General features: G+C 35.9%; 1 protein-coding gene across 8 annotated transcripts in view; it reads left to right on the forward strand.

Annotated features, from left to right (window-relative positions):
• DOP1A (DOP1 leucine zipper like protein A) overlaps nt 1-20545 on the forward strand; it is an 87667-nt gene extending 67122 nt beyond the window's left edge. For 3 of the 8 annotated variants that reach the window (XM_033098253.1, XM_033098259.1, XM_033098262.1), the window contains 16 exons: nt 1194-1328; nt 3005-3060; nt 4223-4327; nt 6934-7000; nt 7149-7293; nt 7464-7543; nt 8412-8521; nt 8781-8930; nt 9065-9126; nt 10421-10573; nt 11645-11781; nt 12679-12734; nt 13694-13858; nt 16949-17078; nt 18137-18196; nt 19953-20258. In XM_033098253.1, the coding sequence (XP_032954144.1) occupies nt 1194-1328; nt 3005-3060; nt 4223-4327; nt 6934-7000; nt 7149-7293; nt 7464-7543; nt 8412-8521; nt 8781-8930; nt 9065-9126; nt 10421-10573; nt 11645-11781; nt 12679-12734; nt 13694-13858; nt 16949-17078; nt 18137-18196; nt 19953-20258 (1917 nt within the window). Of the gene's footprint in view, nt 1-1193; nt 1329-3004; nt 3061-4222; nt 4328-6933; nt 7001-7148; nt 7294-7463; nt 7544-8411; nt 8522-8780; nt 8931-9064; nt 9127-10420; nt 10574-11644; nt 11782-12678; nt 12735-13693; nt 13859-16948; nt 17079-18136; nt 18197-19952 lie in introns of all 8 variants that reach the window. The other 5 variants (XM_033098268.1, XM_033098260.1, XM_033098264.1 and 2 more) reach the window with 3 other exon arrangements.
• The last annotated feature ends 28 nt before the right edge of the window (nt 20546-20573 follow it).

Here is a 20573-nt window from a genome sequence, read left to right on the forward strand (position 1 = left end):
TTTACCCAACCAAACTATTACTCAAGGCATTTTTGAACCATAAACTATCTCAAAAAAAAATTGCCATGAATTCACCCTTTTTCAGCTACTGGAAGATGCATCTCCACCAGTGGAGAAATAAACCAAGAAGAAAGAAGACATGGGATCCAAGAAATAGATGTTCTAACCCAGAAAAAAAGGAAAGGGGATCTCTAGGCTCATGGTCACAGGAGAGATATCAAGATGGGTCTGTGTAGCAGGCCAGGGTAGAACCGATGTCTAACAAAAAAAGGAGAGAAGAAGAGGAGGGAAAGGTAGATGATTAATTATCTGATGTGTTTGAATATGTAATTAGAGGAGGTTTACAGTTGCTGGAGAATTTAGGATGAATTTGAGATAGAAATAGAGAAAACCAAGCAACCAAAAAAAGGAGTTTATTAACACTAGGAAAAACAAAAAGTTGTATGAGAAAAGAAATGCAATGATAATATAATACAATACACAGCACAACCATAAATAGTCATGTGAACACTGGATGTTGATTTAAATAAAATTACGATATAACTACCATGTTTCCCCAAAAATAAGACTTAGCCAGACAATCAGCTTTAATGCATCTTTTGGAGCAAAAATTAATATAAGACCTGGACTTATTTTACTATAATACAAGACCGGGTCTTACATAATATATTATAATATAATATAATACTGGGTCTTATATTAATTTTTGCTCCAGAAGATGCATTAGAGCTGATTGTCTGGGGATTAGAGCTAGGTCTTACTTTCGGGGATACACAGTATTTTGGGAGGATAAGAAGAAAAGTGTAAGAGAACTAAACCGTTGCCTTCTAAGGTCAGAAGTCAGGAGGTAATATCTAAAATTGAAAAAAAAAATCATGAAATGGGAAAAATATTATAGCAGTGTATATTGTTCAGAAATAATCCAAAAGAGCTAAGAGTTGAGCATGTTTGCTTTAAGGCATGAGAAAGGATAGGGCATTGCAGTTTTTTCTTATCAGGCTTATTGTCCTGTTTGATTTTTTGAAATGATGTACATGTATTATATTGATTAAAAAATAAATTTTACCTAAAACAAAAAGGACTTGCAAAGTCCTTTATATTAAGAGTCCATAAATATTCTCTTATTTCTGTGATTTCTCTTAAAAGAATCATTTACACACTTATATACATAAATACAATGATGTGCTATTCAGGTCATTCCTGCAGCCAGTGAAGAACAGCTTTTATTAGTAGAACTGGTTCGCTCAATCAGTGTCATGAGAGCAGAAACTGTTATACAGACTGTGAAAGAAGTTTTAAAGCAGCCACCATCCATTGTCAAGGACAAGGTAAGAAGAGCTTTCCTTTGCTTTTGTTTACAATTCTGTTTCAGAAATGATGCTGGTAGGTGAGATCTTTTTGTACAGTACAGTCCTTTTTCCTGCTCGTATAGTACATACTACAGCGATGGGTGCATGTGACCCTCACACTGCCATAATAAAAACAGTGACTTGGCCGTGTGACCATTCTGTAGCCAGTGAACAGCAGTTAACTGCTCATCTGTCTCTTCTATATACATCTGAGCAGTCAAGAAGTGTGTAACCTAATTCTTAGGGGAGGTTTTTCTGGTCATTTAAAGGAAGAAAACAGAAGCCAGAGCCCAAGGTCTGCTTCCCTCAGTTGTTGCCTTTCTCACAGCTTTTTTTTTTTGCTTTCTCTTTTGAATGAAACTCTTTATTCTGTGACTCCCCATGTTTTGCCTCAACCTTAGTTGTAGTCAGTGTCATTGCTTGAACATGTATAAGACTGTGCCTTGCAAGGGCTACAGAAAGTGAAGAACTGTCTCTGCACTCACAGTGCCTTGTCCCTAATTAGGCAGATGTAAAAATCCACAAATAGTGTCGTTATGGATTTAATCAACTTGTTCTGCTCTTTTTGCTAGCAATACTAACAAGTCATCTTTTCTTAGAAAATATTTACCAACTTCAAACATTACACTTTAAGCCAAGCTAATACAGATCTAATCATATCCATAAAAGAATTATTACACATATCTGGAAATGTTGCGTTCTTTTTTCCTTTTATCTTTTTTTCTTGAATTGCCTATGGGTAAAATGCGCTTGCATGTGTAAATAACCAGTGTCCTTAATAACTTTTTAATAATTTCCTTACTATTTTGAAATCACCTCTGGGGCACTTGTGATAGAATTTTAAATTTGCCTGTGAAAGCTCAATTCAGCATAATATTTTGAGCATCTACTTGTGCCAGAGATTGGACTAAGTGTACAGGATGTGAAAACAAGTAAGAGGAAATTACACACACACACACACACCCCACCCACCCCTACCCACCCATTACCCCTCTGCTCTCCATCTACTCAATTCTAAATAGATTAGATACTTGATTTTTGTTTTTGTGATAAAAGGAGAAACCATCAGGGGAGTAGTTGCTACTAAAAAGGAACAAATTGGTAAATATCAATGGTCATCAATATAATTTTCTTATCTATTACCAACTTTTATGGAGGGGTGTTTTTATTGTATGTCATATTCAGTACCATCTTTAGTTAAAGACTACATTTTAGACTATTAGGAGTTCTCAAATTTAACTAACTACACTAATTTAACAGAAATGTTTGGTAAAATAGATTAAAGTTATATTTTATATAAAAAAAATCTCAGCATAATTGTGACAGCACCAACCAAGTATAAGCTGACTAAAATAAAGCTAGTTCTGATGTTTATAGAGAAAAAAGAACACTTAAAATTAATGGCCAGAGTCAACTTTTGATGAGTAATTGGGGAAGAAATTGAGAATCTTTTGAGTCCTTACATCCATTTTCAGCTTTTTAAATCGCTCTTACGGTTTTTTCTGTACTAAATGGAAGAGAGCTGCATGTTTTTTTTATGAGAAACTTGTGTTTGATTTTTTTTTTAATTAAAAATTGGCAGAGTAGTAGTTGCCACATGAAAAGGCAAAGGCCGCATTTTTCTTCACTATAAAATTGATTTCTTTTGTTTATAGAAACATCTTTCTTTGGAAGTCTGCATGCTTCAGTTTTTCTATGCTTATGTTCAAAGGTAAGATAACTGATGTGGATCTCTCCTTACTGCCTAAATAATGTGTCAAAATTAGGAAATATAGGAGAAAAGCATCTGAATTATTTAAGAAGTTGCTATTGTCCCCGCCCCCCAAAACTAAAATAACAAATGTTAGAAACAGAGAAACATTGTTTATGGAAATTTTAATACAAGTCACTGGGCATCTTAATGACCCAGCCATGCAAATCCTACAGACATATGTGTATTTAAGATACACTGGATATTAAAACACTGCATTTTAAGAAAATCATTTATACATAAATGATAAGCTGCATCCTATTGAAACCATGCCTCTTGCCGCTGAATGCATTTTTATTTTGATCTAGGTAAACATGTGATAACCTAATATGTATGATTTTATAAATGTTAGGACTGATGATACGAAAATATCTTTTTTGTTATAGCATTTCAGTTTGCATTTAGGTGACCCTTGAACAGAAGTTAGTTGATTTGAATATTGATAAACTTCTTAATGGAGAACCTGAACCTTAGTCCTCCCTTAGAGGGTAATTCCATTTCAGTCACCAAACATAGCATCAGTTTGTGATCTATGACTGACGTTTATAAAGTTAGGTTATGTAGTGTATTTAAACTGGTTGTGACTTAGAGCAAGGGCTGCCTAAAATTCTGAACTTAGACACCCAGAGGTGTTAGGGTTACGATCAGACTGAAACAAAGATAATCTTAATTTCTCTGGAGGTGAGAGACTGACGTGCAGGGTAGATTAACAGCCCCCCTTAGATGAGACAAACTCATAGGTGAAGAAAAAAGAGCTAATGTAAGAGAGAAGTGGAGAGGACACGATAGGGAGTAGGTGACTATAATGTTAGTAATTAAACTGAGATTTATTACAGTTGTATTTTACTTTTGAGAGTCCATGTGTTAAAAACTGGAGTTTCTATAGCAAAATTTCTAGACTAATAAATCACACTGGGTATTTAAAATGTAGCTGATTTTCTTTTTATGTAATATTTGTAGAAAATATGAAGCTTTTAGGAATTTTGTTCTCTCATAGTCTATAAAAATTTAGAGAATGTTTGAGAGAAACTAATGGGGACATTTGTTTAAAACTGTGGGAAAATTGAAGTTTACTGTGGATATATATCTATATATATCTATATGTACATAATTTATCTTGCAGAATTCCAGTGCCCAATTTAGTGGATAGCTGGGCATCACTGTTGATACTCCTGAAAGACTCTATACAACTGAGTCTTCCAGCCCCAGGGCAGTTTCTTATACTTGGGTAAGCAATTTCACATAATATTATTTTAAATAAAAAAATAATTTTTTTTGTCCTAATTGTCCTAATTGCTGTATAACAGATGTTTTGGGTGACCATATTCTCTCTCTACTTTCTCAGAATTCTCAAGGTATAAAACTAGATCTATAACATGAGGCCGGTACAAAAAGAAGGGGGTGGAGGGAGCTGGGAGGGAGCAGTGTGTGTTGATACATATACCAATGTAAATGTGCTAACGTAAAACTGCTACGACAGTGTTATTTCGTGAAGAGAGAATGGGGCATTCGAAGTGGAGTGGTAAGTAGGCTAGCTGAAGGGGAACTTCATAGAGCAGAGTCATTTCACTTCAAGGCCCTGGACATAAGCAGGCTTGGAAAGGTCGTTTTCTCTCTGTGTCTTGGAGTTTCCTGAGCTATGTTAATTGCATGTTATTTGGTAATTTCCAGTCACCTTTACTTAACTGCAAGCACCATGATTTCGTGAACAGTGTCTGTTTTTGGCTCCCAATTATTCTTGGTTCACAGTAAATATTTGCGCAGTGAATAGAGGTGGTGGTAGCAGAAAGCCTCCTTTCTGGGAGGTGGTGGGACACTGGAAGGGGAGGGGTACACTGGGGCAGGGTACCTTGTTTGGTTTGATCAGAGAATAGGGTACAAGCAATGGAATGGTAGGTGGATGAAAGGAAGATGAGAGCTAGATGGAGAAGGATTTTGCATTTTAGTATAAGAAATTTGGTCTTGGGCAGGGGGTGGGAGTGATTGCAGGTTTGGAGGAGAGACATGACTGACAAGTTAGTAGAGGGGTGGACCAGAAGAGAAAAATGATAGACTAGGAGTTCTGTTTCAAGTGGGAGGCAGGGAGTGTTTGAAGTATTGATGATGGGATTGAAAGAACAGTACAAAGAAGGAAAAGGGGTGAGCAAAAGAGATAGAAAAGGAAATATCAGAAAGCACGAAGGAAACTTGGTATATTTAGTGTTGTAGAAGAATAGAGAAGGTAAGAGGGCATGAGTAACACCTTCAGAGAGATTGAGGAAGAGCAATAATAAGAGGCTATATTTCATGATGATTTGGAGAGCACTGGTGATTTAGGGGAGAGGAGTGTGGCACGGTAATAAGCATAGATGTTAACAGCAGAGGGTTACAATGGGAAATAAGTGTGGATTATTCTCTGAAGATGTTTGATCACGAAAAGAAATAAAAATGGTAAGGTAGCAAGATGAAATGGAATTTTAAAGTCATCATTAATGGTAAGGAAGACCTGAGGATGTTGAGTTGTTCAGCAAAGACTGAAGTTGTACTCCGCCTGGGTGCACAGCCCAGCTTTTTAACTGAGCTGTGTGCCCCTGGGCGGGTTATTTAACCTCTCCATCTGTAGAATGGGCATGATACTAGTGCCTGTTTCATAAAGTTGTTAAGAGGATTAAATGAGTTAAATATTTGTTAAATTCTTAGAATAGTGTCTAGCCAATAATAAGTGTTGTGTAAGGGCAGAGTGATAGAAGATTCTAGACAGAAGGGGGCTCATTGATAGCACCAGATTCCAGGGACAGCAGGGAGGAGATGGAGGACAGTGAATGGCAGCAGGTGTGAGAGTGAGAAAGAAGAATGCATTTTCTCTAATATAAATACACAGACTTAACTTCTATCGTGTTGTCCTTAGGGAACTAAGCAATTCTGGTTTAGCAGCCAATGGTCTAGAAAATTTTGAAGTGAAGAGGGAAGGTGAGGGTTCTTCAGTAAGGTGGCCTCAAGTTTTCTGCCGTGTTTCCCCAAAAATAAGACCTAGCCAGACCATCAGCTCTAATGCGTCTTTTGGAACAAAAATTAATATAAGACCCAGTCTTATATTTTATTACATTATATAAGACCTGGTCTTATAGTAAAATAAAACCGGGTTTTATATTGATTTTTCCTCCAAAAAACACATTAGAGCTGATGGTCTGGCTAGGTCTTATAATGGGGGAAACAGGGTAGTAAATGTGGGGATGTAGTCTTCTGACAGGAAGCAAAGAGGAGGTGGAAAAGTGGCGAGAGGAGTGGTGACAGCTTGAGGAAAGCTGATAGATAGATAGATAGATAGATAGATAGATAGATAGATAGATAGATAGATAGATGATAGATAGATGATAGATAGATTAGATAGATAGATAGATAGATAGATAGATAGATAGATAGATAGATAGATTGATAGATAGATAGATAGATAGATAGATAGATAGATAGATAGATAGATAGATAGATAGATACCGGGGGTGCCAAAAAAATGTATACAAATTGACACTTTGGTCAGCGTTGCTCAAGCAGTAGTTCGCCGTAATCAGAAGTGTCTGGACACTGATGGTAACCACTTTGAGCACCCTTGTAATTGCAGAAGTCAAATGTGACTTGTATTCATCTTTTGTTATCAGTATATATTATTACAATTTTAATACAGTTTTCCTTTCTTAAAATGTGTATACATTTTTTTTGACAGTGTGTGTGTGTATCCATTAAACATGTAAAATAAAAATTGAAGCCACAAAGCCACTTACTCACTGTGAGAAATTAGATTGAATCATTTTCTTTAGACTAATATTTCCGGTTTGTTTTGCTCTTTGGCACTTTTAGGGTTCTGAATGAATTTATTATGAAAAACCCTAGTTTGGAAAATAAAAAAGACCAAAGAGACCTTCAGGTAAGGTATTCTGAATTGAGGACTGTTGCCAAAACTGTTTTTCAGTGCCCTCAGCACTAAAATGGGAAGGTCAAACAAGATTATCTGTGCAGTTTCGTGTGTGTTTGTATATGCACATGTACACAGTGGTTTTTCCTTGTTTCTTTAGGATGTGACTCATAAAATAGTGGATGCAATTGGTGCAATTGCTGGTTCTTCTTTAGAACAGACAACATGGCTGCGACGAAATCTTGAAGTTAAGCCTTCTCCTAAAATAATGGTGGATGGAACCAATCTGGAATCTGATGTTGAAGGTATTGATCTCAAACATTTAGATTTATATTTGTAGGCATGTATTCACTAAGAAATCACTGCAGCTAGTACTGTAAATACTATAAAATCATCCCCTGTCTCTGTTTAGCAGGTACCTTTTTTTAGTGGGAAAAGACCTAACTGTACTTCATCTGTCTTTTCTCTTATTTAGATATGTTATCACCAGCAATGGAAACCTCCAACATAACTCCTTCTGTATATAGTGTCCATGCACTGACATTACTTTCTGAGGTAAATATTATCAAGTTTTTTCACATGAACTTTCAAGTAAACAGTTTCACAATTAAATATTAGCAAGTAATTCTTACAGTTTTTAATTTGAAAAACCATTTTGTACTTCTAGAAATCACTGTATAGAATAAACAAAGTTTTGACTTTGTATTCAGATTATTTAGATTGCTAAATATCAGTGATAACTTTAAATATTATTCACTTCCCCATGTAGTATTTTTTTAAAGTGTACTGTTTATTAAAAAAATAAGTGCTTTTGTATCATAGGATCTTAAGGAAGAGTGGAATTGGTATAATGATGCTTGCAATTATAAAGTATACCAAACATTTTAATATGCATCCTCTGACATGCGTTTTTTTGTACCCTGTTGTACAGTCTTGCAGGTCACTTTTGTTTCTCCTTTACAGATGTGGATACTGAGCCTTACAAAGATTAGAACATAAATATGACTAAGGCCAAATAGCTGTTAACTGACAGAACTGGGACTTGAGCAGCTCAGTTCATTTGGTTGGTTTTTTTCCCAAGTCTTCTTTTACCAAGTCAGGGAAAGAGAATACCAACTTCTAGTCTTTAATTCTCTGGGTACTCACTGTCACATTAGAAGGATCTTGACCTCTCTTTTTCTTAGAATTCTTTATCTAGGTTATAAATAGTAAAATTTGCCCATATTTATATCCTATAGTTATAATGGACCAAAAGAGCAAATAGTGGTAGAAACTATTCATATAAAAATGGCTTAGGGAGATCTCATTTTAGATTTTTCTAATTTTAAGGTAGTCTAGGTTTTCTTAAAGATGAAAACCACCTATAAATACTGTCAATTTCAGTTCTTAGATTATATTCCATTTTATTTCTTATATTTTTTAGGTTTTGGCTCATCTTTTGGATATGGTTTTCTATAGTGATGAAAAAGAACGGGTTATTCCATTACTTGTAAATATTATGCATTATGTTGTGCCCTACCTCCGAAATCACAGGTACTGTTTATTATTTAAGTAGATTTCTTAGTTAATTCATAGCCTGTTAAAAACAAATTGTATGCCATTATTGTCATTATTTGAATTACCACAAAATAACATTATTTTTACCTTGAATTATGATTTAAAAAAAACATTTCTCTTATGGTGCTTTTTTTGTTTCCTATCATTGTTTTAGGTAAGTGTGCACACTTACGAATAACTTAATGTGATGATTTAAATTATGCAAATAGGTTAAGGTAGTTATCCTTCCTCCTAGTGCGCATAATGCTCCTAGTTATCGAGCCTGCGTCCAGCTGCTTAGCAGTCTCAGTGGGTATCAGTACACACGGAGAGCTTGGAAAAAAGAAGCCTTTGACCTCTTCATGGATCCCAGTTTCTTTCAGATGGATGCCTCTTGTGTTAATCAGTAAGTCACTGTCTTGCTTTTATTCAACATAATCATCTCATAAAGTCTGTTGAAATCAACGACTATCCTGCAAAATAAAATACTGTGTTTTAACAATAACAACAATTACATATCATAACCTTTGTTTTTTTCAGTTGGAGAGCAATTATGGACAATCTGATGACACATGATAAGACAACATTTAGAGATTTGATGAGTGAGTATTATGGGATGACAACCTAAGCAGTGTCTTTCCTGTACACCATCCAGTCTTATTATATACTTTGTTTTTTTCTAGTAACTGCTGAATTAATTCTTTGTCAAATTATACTTAGTACCCTATAGGAATATAATGTTAGAACTTAACGGGGACACCATAGAGATAAATAACAAGTAAAACTATTTGGCCACATGTCTCTAAATTGTTTCCTCAGCACACAGCATAGGCACACAGTAAGCGGCTCAGTAAGTAATTGTTGAAGGAATGAAAGACTGACAGGTGGGGAGGCAGGCAGTCTGAGCCAAACTATGGGAGAGTCTCTAAACCCTGGGGCTCTGTAGATCTCTTCTGAAGGAAGAAAGAGGAGCCAAAAGTTTAGAATCACTGTCCACCCCCACTCTATCTTCATTGGTTTTATATATTAGGGTCCCTTGTAGTTTTTAATCTGAAAATAAGGTGTTTTTTTACCTTTTTTTTTTTTTTAAGTTTGGAAGTTACTAAACTAATAAACAGTAAAGTTGGATGAGTCTATATGATTCCATATAAATTCTTTAACATAAGCCGCAGTGTCCCCGTTTGGGAAAGAAAGGGGCAGCATATTCTTTCTTCTCTAATCTTCACAGGGTTGTTTTAAGATTCAGATTCATTCATTCAACAAATATTTATTAGAAAACAAAAATGGGCCAGGCTTTAGTCAAATAGATTAAGATTATTTCAAGGAATAAGAAGTTGTGAAGGAAACAGGGCAGTGTGATAGATTTCAGATAATAACTAAAGAGCTCATATTTGAGATGAAATTTAAGATGTCAACCATGAGAAGGCCTAGGGACAGAATATTTCAGACAAAGGGAACAAAAATTATAAAGGTCTTGGGGCAGGGACGGGCTTGGTAAATTCAAGGAAAAACAATCAAGACAATGGCTGCAGAAGAGTGAGCAGGGGGTGAGTCACAAGACATAAGGAAGGAGAGCTGGGTAGGCAGGGCCAGAAATTATTTTTAAACCAATGAGAAGGATTTAGGCAGATGGCATAATATATGAAAGGGTTTTATAAAATGGCATTCTTAGTGGTTGTATCTTCAGAAACCTACAGTTCTAAATTTTCCTGTCTCCCCACTTCACACTTACTACTCCTGGGCCTTCCGGCTTGTATATGCTGGATCTGTTTGCCAGTCCTGCCCAGAGTCCTCCACTGTAGGTTCCTCTCACATTTGGATGTCATGGGGAATCTAGCCTTTTTTAAAAACAAATAAGAGAATAATCACAACCTCTGTCTTGCTTTCTTTTGTCAGCTCGCGTAGCTGTGGCTCAAAGCAGTTCACTTAATCTCTTTGCAAACCGTGATGTGGAGCTAGAACAGAGAGCGATGCTTCTCAAAAGATTAGCATTTGCTATTTTTAGCAGTGAAATTGACCAGTACCAGAAATATCTGCCAGATATACAAGGTAAATAGTGCAAACCATTTTCTCTGTCTTTCAATCTGCAGGTTTTTTTGATCCTTAAAAAATACTTTCTCTACGTGGTAAATTGGGGTGAAATGTACCAAGTGTACGTAGATGGAGACTGTTGTACAATTAGAAATTTGTTCTGAAACACCAACAAAAAAAGCATCACTAGCATGTAAAAGCAACCAAACACTGAGTTTGGTCTCTTTTATTATTTGGTTCAAATTTCCTAGAAATTCATGTTTGAGGATGAGGTGTAAGACTGTTTTGCTGCAGGCAGGCATGTTAACACTTTTTTTTATTGTGGATAAAGGGGGTCATATACCTTTAAGGAGAGGAGCAAAATATAGGCAGAGCCAGGAAATTTTGGCTAGAGTAACTTTTCGACACCTATTGTCCGGGGCCAGGGAAGGGGTGTGTATGAGTTTTAATAAACCTTCATGAAGGATACCAGTGCACTCGTCATCAACCTGTGCTACCAGAGAGCTCCACACCGGGGAGGAAGTTGCCCCGGGGCAGAACAGATTTCTGCTCAGGTCCTTGTACCCAGGAGCTGCCAGCCTCAGCATCCATCAGGTGGCTGGGTTGGGAATGGCAGTTGTCCTCTCTATTGAGATTATTTCTCTCTAAAAGAGAAGTGTCCCCTTCTTTCCTGACCCCTTGTATCAAATGTCACATACACAGCATGCACACTCTCTGTGCTGTGATTTTGAAAGTTGACTACGTCAGTGCTGCTCAGTGTGGTCCATGGACCACTACCGTCTGTTAATCCCATTCACGATAAGTGCAGAAATTTAGAGGAAGCATTTTAAACATTTTAACAATCTGACAGCATCTGTTGAATCTAATAATATAAAATGGCATTTATATTTTATCTTTTTCTTTGATTTTTCAAATAATTCATTTTATATTTTACAAAAGTATCAATCTGCAACATATTGGAAACATTTTTGAAAGTTGGTTCTTCACCATAGAAAGTTTGAGAAGTACTAGACTAGATTATATAGAAAAGCTTTACATTAAAATGATTCTAATTATTTAGGTATTGAAAATATACTGCATTTCTTTCAGAGAGATTGGTTGAGAGTCTCCGTTTGCCCCAGGTGCCAACTCTTCACTCTCAAGTGTTCCTGTTTTTCAGAGTGTTACTTTTAAGAATGTCTCCACAACATCTTACCTCACTCTGGCCTACCATGATTACAGAACTTGTGAGTTAATTTTAATTCAGTCAAGTTATAAATAAATGACAACACAATGTGATTAGTGTCAACATGCTTACTGGATAAAAACTAATCTTGAAACAGAACTAAACTCTTGTTAAGCCTTTTCCTGACAATTTTTACAGTTGAAAATAGTAAAACAAGTCAGATTTCACCTCCATACAAGTTAAACTTCCAAATATGCAACATTACTAATATTAGCTCTTTGTGAATCATTACTTTGTCTGGTCTAGATTAATTCAGTCTCCACTATACCATATTTTTAACTCTGTCATGGCTGCCAGGCCTGGCTCCCCCCGCAGCAGTACCTCTGGAGTGATGAGAGATGGCAGAGTATATTTAAATGGACTGACATGAAGCACGTACATACTCACTCTCGAAGTGCAGCTCTTATCGTAGTTAAGCTTGCTTCAGAGACTTTCACAAAGATTTTGTAAACTCCCAAACAATAAAACCTTTCCAAGTCCCACTACACTAATCTAGTCCCCTCCCCAAACCACACCGCCACTCTCATCTGAATGATTGGTGTGTTGGAGAAAGGGAGATGAATAATGAAAGGAAAAAGAACCTACAAATCTGAAAACCCAGCATTTATAATCTCCCCACAAAGAAATTGACTTTAATAGTTTTCCTTTTTTAATAACTCTAACTCTGTTCCATAGGCACCCAAAACAAAAGTATGCCTTCATCTCAGCTCTGCCAAACGATTAGCAAGGCTCTGTGCTAAATTTGTAGTTTTATTTTCAGAAACTCAGTATAAAGATCCTGAAGTTGTATCCTAAAATTAGTTTTTAGATTAATGAAAATGTAGCCTAAAGATAATTTGAAAGAAAGATTAAATATCTAATTCAAAAAAACATTTAACGTTTATTCCATGGTCTTCAGGTACAGGTATTTTTACTGATGGAGCAGGAACTCACTGCTGATGAAGATATTTCACGGTAATATGTAATTTATTTCGGTATATTCTTCTCAATGTTTAGTATCTTAAAATCATCCAGAATGTTACTTTATAGATACTGTTGTACTTGAATACTTTATGTTATTTAGTCTATTATTATATAACTGATCATATCTGGATATATGTTACTTATCCCTTAAGCATTTTAGACTACCCGGGGTATGTGACTCAGCAGCTTCAAGTCCAGTGTAAGAGACATAAACACGATGGGTGCTGACAGCTGATGTGCAGGGTGCTGCGAGGCCAACAGCAGTGACCCCCTCCTAGGATTAAACTGTCAGCACTCAGGGCCTCTAGACACAAATTTTATTTAAAGCAATACAGTATTGTTTCAGCTACCTTGGCCATTTTGGTTTTGGTAGGTCAGATTGACCCTGAAACATGCAGCTAAACCTATTATGGGAGGTAACATAAGGTATCCGTATGTCCAGATCTTCCAGAATGATTTGTTTAATGTACTATAATTGTATCCTATTTAGTAGAGGCAGTATTACGACTGATTTTATTTATATAGGAAGTTTTCTACAAATAAGTTTATAAATTGAAAAGTTCCTATGTCTTGAGTATAATTATTTTGCATGCTAGATTAATAAAAGAGAGTCCCCCATATTAATTAATAACTTTTTATTATAGAAAGTTTCCTGCTCCCCCATCTTTGCAGGAGGACACTGAGTAGTAGAGAGGTCTCTTGGTTTTACAGCTTGGATTTTTCTATTTCTTAAGTGTAACATAAGTTATTTTGTACGATTCTTGTGTTCCTAAGATTTAAAGAACAAGATAATTTTTTGAGAACAGCAAAATTTAGTCATAACATTGTAGTAATTAGTGATATGCTTTTCAAAATGATTATGAAAAGTATTAGTTGGCACTTTGAGATTTTCCAGGAATTACCTGTTAGTAAACAGGTACAGCTGCTACAGCACTGTCTTCTTCTTACAGGACTTCAGGCCCCTCTGTGGCTGGTCTGGAGACAACCTACACAGGAGGTAATGGCTTTTCTACTTCCTATAACAGCCAGCGGTGGTTAAACCTCTATCTCTCTGCTTGCAAATTTTTGGATTTGGCTCTGGCATTGCCCTCCGAAAATCTTCCTCAGTTTCAGATGTAAGTAAAAGCAAGGATACTAAATGGATATTTTTGAAAATGTGTTTGCTTTGGTCAGTGATATCTTAGACTAAGTTAAAAGTTTTTTTGTGTAAGTTGAAATATTCATAATTTTTCTTAAAATGTAATTCTTTTGGCAGGAGTGGGGGAAATGACGAGTTATTGGAAATAAGGAGTTGCTGTGGATATATTAAAATTAACAGACCATTCAGTCAGCAAACTAAGTCCTCACCAGATGTGAGGCAGGGGTACGACTCAGCTGCTTCAAGTCCAGTTTAGGAGACATAGTTTAACACACGAGGGGTGCCGACAGCTGACGTGCAGGGTGCCAGGAGGCCACGTAGCAGTGACCCCGTCCTAGCTTTGAGGGTAACAGCAGGCCATGAGTGCAGTTTTATACTGAGGTGGTGAAGAGAGAGGGTTGGGAGAGGTGCATGTGTGAAGACTTAGAGGTTGGACTTGGTACATTCTAACCTAAGGACAGTGGGAAGCCACCGAATCATTTTAAGTAATGAAGTTCTCAGGCGTGAATTTTAGAACGTTCACTTTGGCTGTATAGTTAGAAGAAAGGGCTGGAGATGGGCAAGACTGGAATCAAGGCTGTTTTATTTCAGATAACAGTAAACTGAACTAGAGATGGCAGAGGGAAATGGGATGAAAATTAATATAAGTAAATTCTCACAATGCCTTGTGTGTCAGTGATCAAAAATAGTTTTCGTATTTAAAATTTTTAAATAAGACAAACTGTATGATTGTTTTATCAGAATAGCTATAATTTGATAATTTATCCACATGATCAAACATATATATGTTTATATGTTTTATGTTTTATATTATTCTGGAATAGACTATTAATAGGATAAAGAATAACATCAGAATCTTTAAACATGTTTAAATCTGCAAAAATTACTATTTCACAAGCTTACTTTTCATTTAAATTCATTAAATCATTTTTAGATTAATTCCATTTCCTTATTCATTCATTCATTCATTCATTCATTGCATTAGAAAACTATACACATCAATTTCTTGATGAATTTGTGTTTGGGCATCTGTTAAACTGATGTTACTCCTGAAGAAATTCAGAAGAGGATACTAAGCAGAGATGAAAGAAAGTGACCAAAATTAACTAGGGTGCTTATCTTCACAAAGATGATAGAAACGCTACTTTTCAGTGCTTGAGGAAGAACATGAAGTAGCATGAGTATGCTTGCTCATGATATTGATTTAGCTTTCATGAGAACCAAAATGGCTTTATCACCTTTGCTAGTCATTATATAGTTACTTGAAAGGGATGAAATGTGCTGTAATAGAATTAAAAAACTAATAGTTTTTTAAAAACTGCTGTCCTATAAATACCTATAAAGTAGCAGATAAAATAGGGAATTTAATAATCTTGAAAGAGTAGTATTTTTCTAAGCATAGGTATTTCAGAAGTTCAAAATATTTGATAATTTAACTACATACAAATTTAAGTCTGTATGATGAAAAATACCATGTTTAAAAGGCAGCAATGAGTTGGGAAGAGATATTTGCAGTGTACGAGTATATGACAAAACTCTAACTTGCTTAGTATGTAAAAATTGATAACCTGATAGAAAAACGGGCCAATTCATAGCAAAGGAATGGCTTCTCAACACAGGAAATGGTGCTCAGACCTACTCATGAGAGAAATTCCCATTAAAATTCTAAATAGCCATCAGAATGGTAAAGATGTGAAAGTGTATTTCCTTCTACCCTTAATAGCACCATTCGTCTTATTGGAAGTGTATATGGATATCATCCAATTGTTTTCCAAAGAGTTATATTTACCAAAATTCAAAATATAGAGGGTGCCAAAAAATGTATACACATTTTAAGGAAAACTCTGTTGAAATTGTAATACTCAATATATACCGATAACAAAAGATGAGTACAAGTCACGTTTGACTTCTGCAATTACAAGAGGTACTCAGAGTGGTTACCATCAGCGTCCAGACACTTCTGATTACGGCAAATTACTGTTTGAGGAGCGTTGACCAAAGTGTCCACTTGTATACATTTTTTGGTACCCCCAGTATACATTCTCTTTGAGCCAGTAATTGTTACATCCCAGGATTTATCCGACCACTACATTCCCAGATGTGCACAAAAATCATCATTATATAGGCATATCCATTATGGCACTATTTGTAATACCAAGAAATTGGACGTTCTTGGAGACTGATTATATCAGTAATTTCCAACACTGGAGTACTACCCGTAGCTGTTGAAAAGGATGGAGTTTTATATGATATATAATTAAATCAAAACAAATAGCAATTAGGGACAGCTGGTTAGCTCAGTTGGTTAGAGTGTAGTGCTCTTAACAGTAAGGTTCGATCCCTGCATGAGCCACTGAGCTGTGCCCTCCACAACTAGATTGAAACATCTATTTGACACGGAGCTGATGGATCCTGGAAAAACACTCTTAAAAATAAATAAAAGTTAAAAAAAAAAAAAGAGCAAATCATGTTTTGTTTTAAAGAGGGTTGTGCGTGCTATTTTATGCATAAACCATAATAGATATGTAAGACTGGTGTATTGAACGATCCTATAGAGGGAGGGAGACTCCCTTTCTTTGGTATGCCCTTTTATACTGTTTTGAGTTTTCACCATAGTCAGATATTAATTTTAAAGACCAAAATTAAAATAAACAAAAATACAAAAGGAGGTATGAAAGCGGTACTACTTAAATTTTTGTTTGTTCTATGCCCCCTTACTGTGTAGTTAGGGAACATTTGGCCAAGTATATGGGGATTTTGTCTGTTGGAGATGGAAATATTTGAGTACTTGCTTTGTGCTCATGAAAAAAATGATGAGCATCTTACAAGTTTACATATTCATTATTACAGTCCTATGAAGTAGTTAATAGTATCTTTATTTACTGATAAAGAAAAGGCTCCAGTTAAGAAACATGCCCAAGGTAAAAAAGGGCTACAAGTGGCACAGCTGGCATTTGAATCCGTGTAAGTGGCAGGGATTTGATCTTTCTACTCTATTTATGTGGCCTGTTGTTAAATGGCCGTAAAGCCTTACTAATGTTGACGGATATCATTCTTCTAAACCTAGGTACCGATGGGCCTTTATTCCAGAAGCCTCAGATGACTCTGGTTTGGAAGTCAGAAGACAGGGCATACATCAACGAGAATTTAAGCCTTACGTAGTACGACTAGCAAAACTTCTTCGAAAAAGGGCAAAGGTATTGCATTCTTTTTTTTTAAGTGTAAGAAGATAAAATTTGTAAAATATATATATATTGTGTCTTATGTACTTTGTATCTTTCAGTATGTATCAGGCTAGAAGATCTTTCCCAAGAAAATAGTTCAATTGGCCCTTGAACAGCATGAGGGTTAAGGGCATTGATACCCTACGGTTGAAAATCCGTATATAATTTTTGATTCCCCAAAACTGAATAGCCTACTGATAACTAACATATTCGATTAACACATATTTTGTATGTTATGTGTATTATTCTGAAAGTAAGCTAGCAAAAAGAAAATGTTAAGAAAATCGTAATATTTACAATATTTATTGGAAAAAAAACATCTGTCTATAAGTAGACCCGCACAATTCAAACCTATTGTTCAAGGGTTTATAATGAATTTGGCATGCTCATCAATGGGCCTTTGTTACAAATCTTTTGTTTTGCATTTAAAAACTTTCAAAAATAAATTGTACAATTTGGGGATAACCTGGGTTGTCCTGAGTCCTAGTTTTCAGTATGTGCTTTGAGTGCTCAGAAATTTTCCAGTCTTCTGGGATCCCCTATTCAGGCAGCAAACCACATTCCACAAACTATAGAAAATGGAATGGAGGTGAGTGATTAAAAAGGAGATTGTACATGAAGGATATGAGGAACTTAATTTATTTCTTTAGGGACGAAGTAAAAGGACAGAGACGAAGATGAAAGTTGAGTCCAGAGTTTAGGGCAGTACTTGGGTACTTTCACTTTAATACCACAGGGTTTAAGAAAATAATCATGACAACAAATCCAGAAAGAAGGTGATTATATGTGACCCCAGGCACATGTATTTTCTGTCCTTCCTTCATCTCATTAGTAATGAGCAGTTTTATAAGACTCCTCTCTTATCTAAGTGATAAACATGACAGTCTTTTACCCAAAACTTGTCCCACAGAATAAGAAAACAGTTTTGACTGGAAAGCATTTTCCCATCCAAACACTTTAAACAAGGTCTTCATGGCCAAGCATACTCTGCGTGGAACACAGGCTGTGAGTTCTCCTCTTTCCTTCCGCAGGACAAGGAGGAGGACTTTAAGACAGTGATTTTGGAGGGATTGGAGATGGCCAAGCATCAGGTGAGGGTGGCTTTTTGATGCTTGTGATATGGCAGCAAAAGTTGCCACATTTCGACTAAATATTGAGGCACAAACCCAGGTCTGAATTTCAACAAGTACGAGAGAGGTAAAGAGGAAGGAAGTCTTTCTTCAAGCGTAGATTTGTCAAATGAAAGGAGAAATTGTTTGTATGGAAACATGTTTAACTTTTTAATTTTATTTACTATGGAGGGAGGTGGTATAGTTCTGATTAAGAACAGTAAAACAAGTCACTTTTCTTGGTCAAGAGCTTAATAAAAGTCCCTCTCTTAAAGGTGCATCTGGACAGGAATATAAACAGGTTAACCTAGTTCTCTTACATTAGAAAATAGCTATGTAGAGGGTTCAAATATATTGTTCATTTTACTTCAGGATAATGTTGTATACCCTTTAATTACTACTGAATTGCAGTTTGATTTAGGGAACTAAAAGTGGTATGGTCAGCCAATTAATGGCAGTAATGTGAAAGTCTGTCCCAGTACTGTCATTAAAGCCAGTGTCCTAGTTACGAGAAAGGAAGATGGTTTTCTATATCCTATCATTTAGATTGGAGGTTAAATAACTGCTAAGAAATTAAGTGATGTCTGGGGTTTTTTGACCATAAAGAACTGGATGATCTTATTTACTCCTGGAGTCTTAAATCTATTTTCCTTTCTTAGGATTTTATTTTTAAATAAGCAAACAAATCTGTGAGCACACACAAGAAAATAAACTGGATTTTGCATCTCTTTTTCACTTCTAGGAAACTAGTGATATTAAAACATTAGGTAAACGATGAGTTTTTCAACATTTGATCTTAGAAGGCATACTCCATTTGTTAACCAATAGGACAGATTGTAATTCTGCTTCTTACCTTCTATTTCATTTCTTTTTCTATCCAGTTTATTGTTTGCTTTCATTATCTCTATTGTGTTTTCACATCTAGGATTCTGCCCAAGTTCAAACATCTTCAGTTCTTATAACTTTCTAGATAGAATAATGTCTACAACTGTGTGTAATTTAGTTGGCTTCTCAAACTAGACGCAAATTATTTTACTCATGTTTGTATTTAGTTGATAGAATTTTCACATACATTCTCATTTGACTTTTCGGCTGCAAGATAGATTGTATTTCCCCATTTTATAAGTGAGGAACATTTCTCTGTCTTGCCCAAGGATGCTCCACAGTAAGTAAACGGCAGAGCCAGGAATTAACCCAGTTATTTTGACTCCAAGGCCAGCTTTCCTCCCTACGTTGTTTAGCACAACAAAGAAATAGTCTCCTGAGTTTTGGGCCCTGCTACCATCCTGTGGCAATTTTAAACCATTTGGCTAAAATACAGTTAATATATAAGATCCTTTGTCTCTTCCTAGCTTTCTTGTATAGCTGTTTTGTGACCTAGTCCTTGGTTAGATAGTGGGAGTCCAGAAATCTGGGAGTTTTTTGAGTATATGCAAAGCACACCATACATAACCTTTTAATATTTGACTCTCCCTATCCAAAAGCAATTCTGCTAAATAAACTTCCTTGTGCATTCTAGTTAGAAAATGTTACTACGGTGTTAGACTCCTCTATACAGACTTAGTAATTGGCACTAAATGGCGTCAGTTAAAAGCAAGAATTTTATCAAGTCTGGAATGAAGACCTAATGTTGTCATTTGTATTTGTTTCTTAACTGTTTGCTTTTGTTTATACCCCTATAAGGCTTCTCGTGTACTACATCATCTGTTATTAACAATTCCCGTTTTGCTTTCTGCAGAAAAACCCAGAGGAAGACAACTCAGGGAGGACGCTGGGCTGGGAGCCGGGGCACTTGCTGCTGAGCACCTGCACCGTGCGCAGCATTGAGCAGCTCCTGCCGTTCTTCAACGTGCTCAGCCAAGTCTTCAACAGCAAGGTCACCAGCCGCTGTGCAGGACACTCAGGGAGCCCCATCCTCTACTCAAACACCTTCCCTAATAAGGACATGAAACTGGAAAACAACAAGCCATTTTCCAGCAAAGCCAGGCAAAAAATAGAAGAGATGGTAGAAAAAGATTTTCTGGAAGGAGTGATAAAAACTTGAGCACCACAAGGTCCCATTTAGTTTAAATGTAAATGTAATTATTTAAAACAAACATTGCTCTGAGTTGTATAATTGTTTTGTATGTAACAAAACACATTTCAGGTTGTATTTAATTTAAATATTTGTAAATATTTTTAAAAAGAGCATATGTCTGAATGTGGCCTGAATTGCGTTAATATAAATATTGTCGACTCATTGATTATGGTGCCTGAGAGAGAGAGAGAGATTCCACTGTTCTATTGTCCTGAGTTGTCTAAACTTCCAAAATACACACTGCACACTTTTTTCTATTGGTTTCGGGCTTCATTTACTTTA

This window comes from Rhinolophus ferrumequinum, chromosome 3 (genome assembly GCF_004115265.2).
Source record: "Rhinolophus ferrumequinum isolate MPI-CBG mRhiFer1 chromosome 3, mRhiFer1_v1.p, whole genome shotgun sequence".
Classification (NCBI taxonomy): Eukaryota; Metazoa; Chordata; class Mammalia; order Chiroptera; family Rhinolophidae; genus Rhinolophus; species Rhinolophus ferrumequinum.